Raw genomic sequence first — 6,851 nt, forward strand, 5'->3', positions numbered from 1 at the left:
CTCTCTCTCTCTCTCTCTCTCTCTCTCTCTCTTTCTCTCTTTCTCTTTTTTTGCCCTCCCTCTCTCTTTCTCTCTTTCGCTCGCGCGCTCTCTCCCACTCTCACCCTCCCTCCTTCCCTCCCTCCCTCTCGCTCTCCCTCCCTCTCCCACTCTCTCCCTCCCTCCCCCCTCTCGCTCTCCCTCCCCCTCTCCCTCCCCCCCTCTCCCTCCCCTCTGCCCTCTCGCTCTCCCTCCCCCTCTCGCTCTCCCTCCCCCTCCCCCTCCCCCTCCCCCTCTCGCTCTCCCTTCTTTAGAGCACCCTCCCCATCACGTATCATCGCATTCCCCTGCCGCATGGTCGGACCCCGAGCCCGGCCGAGTATGATGCTCTGCTGCAGGCCATTCAGTGCGGGTATCAGCCGATGACGCCAACGGCGTCCGGCGCCCCGGCGCTCCCGCCCCGGCCCGTGGTCTTCAACTGCCAAATGGGCCGCGCCCGGTCGACCCTGGCCTGTGTCATCTCTCGATTGATCCGTGACTCGTGCGATCCGACCATGGCTCAGCGCTCTGACGACCTGTCCTACGGTACGGCGTTGCCCGTTCTGCCGGCATCTGTTTGTCTGTTCGCCTGTCTCGGTCTCGGTTTGCTTGTATCTGTCTGCCTGGAGGCGGGGCATGGGGATAGTCTGTATCCCTTCCCTAAGCTCATCTCTCTCTCTCTCTCTCTCTCTCTCTCTCTCTCTCTCGCGCGCGCGCGCGCGTGTACCCCCTGCTGCCCCGGCTGACGCTGTATCTTTATCCGCTCCACCCCCGGCCACTGGGCATAGCCATCCCCGAGAAGCAATTCCCCCTGATCCTGGCGCTGGTCCGGGCGGCCGGCGGTCTCGGGCTCCTGGCCCAAGCCCACGTGGACCGTGCCATTGATGATGCGGCTTCCTGCGGGGGATTCCACATCCGCAGCGCCATCCGCGATCTGGCCCAGCGCGCGGCCAACATCCTGTCCCTGCAGACCGAGCAGCTGGCGGAGCTCCCGGCCACCGGTGGTCTGCCTCAGGCATCAGGCCGCATCAAGGGCCTGCAGCAGACGTACCAACGGGCCACAAGTGCAGCCATCTCGGCCCTTGTCCGGTACTACAACCTGATTGTCTTCGAGGTGTATCTGCTGGATTGCCAGCTCCGCCGGCGGAAGGGCGGCCCCCGGGCCGAATCGCCAGTGGACCAAAGCCCGGGGCCGCTTGACTCGAGCGGTCTGCCTGACGGGACCACCGTGCCCACCTTCTCCGAGTGGACTGCCAGCCATCCGGAGTTTGCGGCTTTGGTGCGCCGATCTCCCCCCTCCCCCCCCACCCCCCCCACAGCCCCCCTTTTCTCTGGGGTCCTGCTTGATCAGCCAGCCTCCTCCCTCGACCCTCCGTCTCTCCCATTCGCTGTGATTGACACCTGCTCCTTGCCACCTGCTCCTTGCTACTGGCGGCCTGTCTGAATGCGCTGGCGCTTGCCCGTTCAGCTTGAGGGCATTTACGAAGAAAGCAATGCCGCGGACAGCGTGCTCACCCCGCTGGCCGCTTACAATGCCGAGGAGTCTGCCCTGTCTACCTCCTCCCTGCCGGATCCCGAGATGAAGGAGCCAGTTAACCAGCGTCGCTTTGGCTCCGGTGCGTAGTTGTCCATCCCCTGCCCGATTTTTCCGTCCTCCTCCCCCCTCTCCCGGTGCTGCGACCTGCCCACTCCCAGGGGCATACATGAATGCCCTTTTCTTCCGCCGTTGGATATCCTTGCAAAGCCCGGTGGCACTGACTTGCCTCTCTTTCCCGCCCGCCCTCCCTCTCCCTCTCCCTCTCCCTCTCTCTCTCTCTCTCTCTCTCTCGCTCTCCCCGTGGACGTCCGCAGTCCTCAGCGCACAGACCATCCTCAAGTCCGACCACTTCTCCGGCTGCCATCGCCTCCCCCCCTCGATGCCGCGCATCGACGGCGTGCCGAACTTCCGCAAGGTCGTCGTCACCGGGCGCCTCGGCGGCAGCACCGCCTTCCACCTGCAGGCCACCGATGTCACGGGCACCGGGATGCCCACCCGGGAGGCCATCGGTCGAACCCTGGAGCAGCTGCTCCTCGGGCCGGACGGCACCGCGACCACCCCCTCCGAGCGGGTGTCCCTCATTTGGACCAACATGCGCGAGGAGCCGGTGGTTTATGTCCGCGGGCAGCCCTTTGCCCTGCGCACGCACGACCGCCTGACGGCCAATGTCCTGACGGCCGGCATGTCGACCGAGCGTGTTGAGGTACCTCTCCCTGCTTCTTCCCCGGGCATGTTGCCCGCCTCTGCCGTGAACCCCGCACACTGTTGCTGACCATGCCCCGCTCGCGGATCGCCGCAATTGGCTCAACCCTCCGCGTCCTTGCCTCCCTCAAAGCGCATGGAGGAGTGCATGAAGCTGGATATCCTGCGCGAGCTGGAGTCCAATGCCGAGAACAATTCCAGCGAGCGCGGTGGCTCGCTGCTGCTCATCCACGACGAAGACCCCGGCACCATGCAGACCATTGCCCGGTGGGAGCTGGGCGTTCGTGCCGAGGACATCCGCACCACGAGCGAGGTGTTTGATGAAGCCTTCCGGGACTTTGCGGCCCAGTATCCGAATGTGGTGAAGGTGGACTTCCTCCGACTCCCTGTGTGCGTGGGCCATGTTGGTTTGCCTGCCCCGGGGGCCAGGCGCTGCCATGCTGCCCCTCGGTCTTTTTTTTTTCTTCTTTTTCCCGCCCACTCACTCCTGCATCGCCCAATGTGCGCACCCCGCGCCTCCGTCTCCCTCTCGCTCCCTCTCCCCTTCGCCGCCCGAAAACCCAGCACCGATGAGCAGGCGCCGATGCCGCACGTATTTGACATGCTCTTCGAGCGTGTCATCTCCCAGCAGCTGGATAGCCTGGAGTTGGGCACCCATCGCGATGAATTCATCTTCAACTGCCAGATGGGCCGCGGCCGGACCACCACGGCCATGATCATCGCGGCCCTGACTCGCGGGTTCCTCCTGCGCTCGGCGTCCGTTGCTGGTGCCCTGCTGGCCGGGCAGGACCCGCAATCGGCCCGGGCCGAGGCGACCCCCTTCCCGGACGCCTCGACGGTCCCGCTGTCCATGGGCCCCGGACTCGGGCTGGAGGCCTCGGAGTCGGATCTGCTCAGCTCCACCGAGTCACGCCTGGACTCGATGGTCATCTCGCAGGCCGAGCGCGACCGGCGCTTCCAGGCCGGCGAGTACCTTGTGGTCATGGACCTGGTCCGGCTGCTGTATGGCGGCAAGACGGCCAAGCGCCTCACCGACCAGGCCATCGACTCCTTCTCTCATGTGCAAAATCTGCGCACCGTGCGTCTCCCTCCTGGCTGGGTCCTCTCCCGGGCGCCGGGGCCCAGGGGGGGCGGGGGGGGGGGGGGGGGGGGGGTTCATGTGTCCGATGCTCCTCTTTTGCATTTTTTTTTTGGCATGCTCCCTTGTCGCTAACCTGGCGGCCACTCACCTCCTCCGTCGGGCTTCTCTTTTTTTTTCTCGCCTCCCCCGCTTGGTCCTGCCTCCCTGCCGCGGGCCTTCTCCTCCCTTCGCCCTTTCTCCGCGCGCACCCGATGCCAGGCTATCCACCGACTCATTGAGGGCTACGAGCGTCTCAAGAGCAGCCCCGGCGCCGGGCACAAGCGCGCCGAGATCCACGAGGCCGAGCATGTCACCGTCAACTACCTTCACCGGTACTTCCTGCTCATCACCTTCAACTCGTACCTGCTGGAGCGCGAGCGCGACACCCTGAAGACCCTGACCTCGGAGGAGGGGGCGGCCCTGCTGGAGGCCGAGACCGACCGCACTCCCACCGGCCCGACCCTGGCACGCATCCTCCGTCGCGCGCATGCCCACTCCAACCGGAACTTCACCTCCTTCGACGTGTGGTACAACCAGCGCCCGGAGCTGCAGGCCGTCTTCCGTGACAAGGACAAGGACAACGATGCGGCCGATCTCTTCCGCATTTGAGCGCCCGTCGGCTTGGCTCTCCTGTCCCTCGCCCCGCGCGGCGCCCCCTGGCGGGCTCCCGTCTGCCGGCCCCGGCCTGCCAGCACGGGGACACTCTCCCAGATGTCTGTCTGCCGGCAAGCTCGCTGGACACCCGCGCACGGACACCCGCGCACCATGCTGGCATTTGCCTCCCTCCCTCCCTCCCTCTCTCTCTCTCGGCCCCCCCCCCCCCCCCCCCCCCCCCCCCCCCCCCCCCCTCCCCCCCCCCCCCCCCCCCCCCCCCCCCCCCCCCCCCCCCCCCCCCCCCCCCCCCCCCCCCCCCCCCCCCCCCCGGCCTTGCCCCCTTTTTGTGCCGTCCCCTCGCCCACAAAAGACGATCGCCCCCGCCGGGCGCCCTTGCGGACGCGGCCCGAAATACAACACATGCGCATCATTGGGTGGGATCTTTGGGTGGCATTCGGCCGCCTGCCTTCGACTCGGGCCATTCTATGTGAGGGTATTCAGCTGGCGGGAAAGCATCAGGCAGTAGGCCACAAGACTGGGCGGACGCGCCGGGCCCCGGGCCAGGCCGGCAATCTGATCGACCAGTGCCTCGACCTGCCGGCGGCGGATGGTCGGCCCGATGTACCGGGCCAGGCGGCCGACCACCGACGCCGGCAGGGCCAGGTCCGCTGCCGGGCTGCCAGCCGGCCCGGGGGCCGCCTTCACCTCGAGCATGATGTCGGCGCAGGTGCCGTCCACGCACACAAAGCGCAGGGTCAGGCGCGAGGTGTGCCCCGGGCTGTCAGGCCCGGCGATCGGGTGGTCCTCCGCCGACAGCAGGTGAAAGTACCGCGACAGGAGGCGGACTTGGGCCGGGACCGAGCGGGCCATGGCGCGCCGGTGGCGAGCCCGCGCCGCCGCCACCCGGGCCTCGGCCTGGCGAGTGGCCTCGGCCACCCGACCACGCAGGGCCCGCGCCCCGGCCAGGCGACCCCGCGTCAGGGCCACATCCTCGCGCGCGGCCACCAAATACTCGCGCGCATCCGACACCAGGGCCTGCAGCGACCGGGCGCGCATGCCGAGCCAGGCCTTGCGTGCGGCGATGCGCACCGTGTGCTTCCAGCGCTTCAGATGCGCGCGCAGAGCCGTCGACCGGAGGGCCTGCTCGCTGGTCTCCAAACTGCCGGGCCCGGGGGCCCCGGCCGCCGCCGGGGAGGTGAAGGTTTCCAGGAAGGCCGGCCGCTGGGACTCGATCAGCTCCGTGAGGGCCGCGCACTCGGACCGAAGTGCGGCAATCGTGGCGGCCAGCTCCTCCCCGAGGCGGCTGAGCGCGTCGGTTTCGCACGTGGCGGCCAGCACCTCGGCCGGGTCGTCGAGCAGCTCGACCGGCGTGAGCCGGGCTGCTCGCGGAGCAGAGGGCCGGGGGCCCGCAGGCCGGGAGTCCAAAGGAAGGTCAGGGGGAGGGCCAGCGAGAGAGAGAGAGAGAGGAAAGAGAGAGGGAGGGAGCAAAGGGGGGCAGCAGCTGGCCAGACGGGCTGGCAAGGATGGCACAAAGGGCCAGGGGGATGGCTCGCACCGGTGTGGACAATGCCAAGGTTCTCACGGCGGGGGTCTGTCCCGGCTCCCAGGCCGCCCATCTCGGCCGAGGCATGCGTGGCGCCGTCCATGAAGGCGATGTTGGCTGTGTGAAGGAATTCGGCCAGCGTGGTGGCCGGGGCCGGAGCGGGGCTGGCCGAGGCACCGGCCGTGGGCTCGGCACCGGCGGGGGCCCGGCCATTGGACGGGTCGGCGGGCTCGACGGCCTCGACCGGCTCGACCGGCTCAACTCGTTCAGCTGGCTCGAGGGAGCCGGTGAGCTCGGCGATTTCCGCGAGCCCCGGCGATGTGAGCGACTCGCCGGCCGAGAGCATGCTCGTGGCCCGGGTGCTGAGGCCTGGCGACTTGACCGGCGACCGAAGGGACACCGGCAGCGAGGGCCGCTCGCCCGGGGCGGTGCTCAGCCGCCGTGACAAGGTGGCCGGAGGCTCGGAGAACCGGCTGGCCCCGGCCCCGGTGGAATTGGCCAACGATAGAAGGGACACACTGCCGGACCCGGGTCCGGTGCCGACGCCGAAGGAGCTCGGCCCGGCCGAGGCAGAGGGCATCCCCCCGAGCGAGGGGATCCCCAGGCTCAAGCGCGTCAGCGACATGGACGAGGTGCCGGCCTTGCTGGCCACCCCGAGTGACGGCCGGCTGGACGCCGAAGCCAATGGCGCCGGGGGCAGGGGGAACCTTGGCGGCGGCGGCGGCGGCGGCGGCTCGGCTGCCTCAGGCTCGGACCCGGGGGCCGATCGGGGGGCCACCGCCGCCGGATGATGAAAGGTGTCGTCGGTTGCTGGCGGAACCACCACCGTCAGGGAGTGATCCTCGCCCAGGGGGGCTGGCCGGTGCAGGGACTGCCGGCGTGCAGCCATCGATGCGGCCAGGGTACCGGGCCCGGCCCCGGGCAGGGCAGTCGGCCCGTCGGCCATGGCATCCGCCGCCGGGTCCAGGCCGCCGGAGCTCAACCGGCGGAGACTTTGCCCCGGTGCGAAGCCCTGGCCACTGGCACCGAGTGCCGCCGGTGCTGGCGGACGGACCGACCCGGACAGGGATGCCGAGGATGACGACCGGGCCAAAGACGCACGAGCAGGGTGCTGCTCGGATGCCATGTCGTCCACCGGCCGGGCGGAGGCAGGCCCGCCCGGGGGCAGCTGCGAAATGCCGAAGCTCGCGGCAAGGCGCGGCGGCGCGCTCACGCCCGAGCTGGACTGCGATGCCCCGAGGCCGGACATCGAGGCACCGAGCGCGGCCCGGCTGGAAGATGCGCCGAGCGGGTGGGCAATGGATCCACGCGGCCGGGGGGCGCTGGCCGCCGGCGGG

The 6,851-nt window shown here is 69.2% G+C and overlaps 2 protein-coding genes across 2 annotated transcripts in view; one reads left to right on the plus strand and one right to left on the minus strand.

Annotated features, from left to right (window-relative positions):
- H696_03833 (hypothetical protein) overlaps positions 1-3,986 on the plus strand; it is a gene marked incomplete at both ends in the record, with an annotated part of 8,388 nt that extends 4,402 nt beyond the window's left edge. Inside the window, 7 exons of the mRNA XM_009497692.1 lie at positions 294-564; positions 807-1,297; positions 1,487-1,634; positions 1,870-2,258; positions 2,391-2,647; positions 2,822-3,335; positions 3,597-3,986. Of these exons, the coding sequence (XP_009495967.1) occupies positions 294-564; positions 807-1,297; positions 1,487-1,634; positions 1,870-2,258; positions 2,391-2,647; positions 2,822-3,335; positions 3,597-3,986 (2,460 nt within the window). The remainder of the gene's footprint in view (positions 1-293; positions 565-806; positions 1,298-1,486; positions 1,635-1,869; positions 2,259-2,390; positions 2,648-2,821; positions 3,336-3,596) is intronic.
- A 404-nt stretch (positions 3,987-4,390) lies between these two features.
- H696_03834 (hypothetical protein) overlaps positions 4,391-6,851 on the minus strand; it is a gene marked incomplete at its 5' end in the record, with an annotated part of 4,741 nt that continues 2,280 nt past the window's right edge. The window contains 2 exons of the mRNA XM_009497693.1: positions 4,391-5,350; positions 5,527-6,785. Coding sequence (XP_009495968.1) covers positions 4,455-5,350; positions 5,527-6,785 — 2,155 coding nt within the window. The 3' untranslated portion in view covers positions 4,391-4,454. The remainder of the gene's footprint in view (positions 5,351-5,526; positions 6,786-6,851) is intronic.

The sequence above is a fragment of the Fonticula alba genome, assembly GCF_000388065.1.
Source record: "Fonticula alba strain ATCC 38817 unplaced genomic scaffold supercont2.6, whole genome shotgun sequence".
NCBI lineage: Eukaryota > Rotosphaerida > Fonticulaceae > Fonticula > Fonticula alba.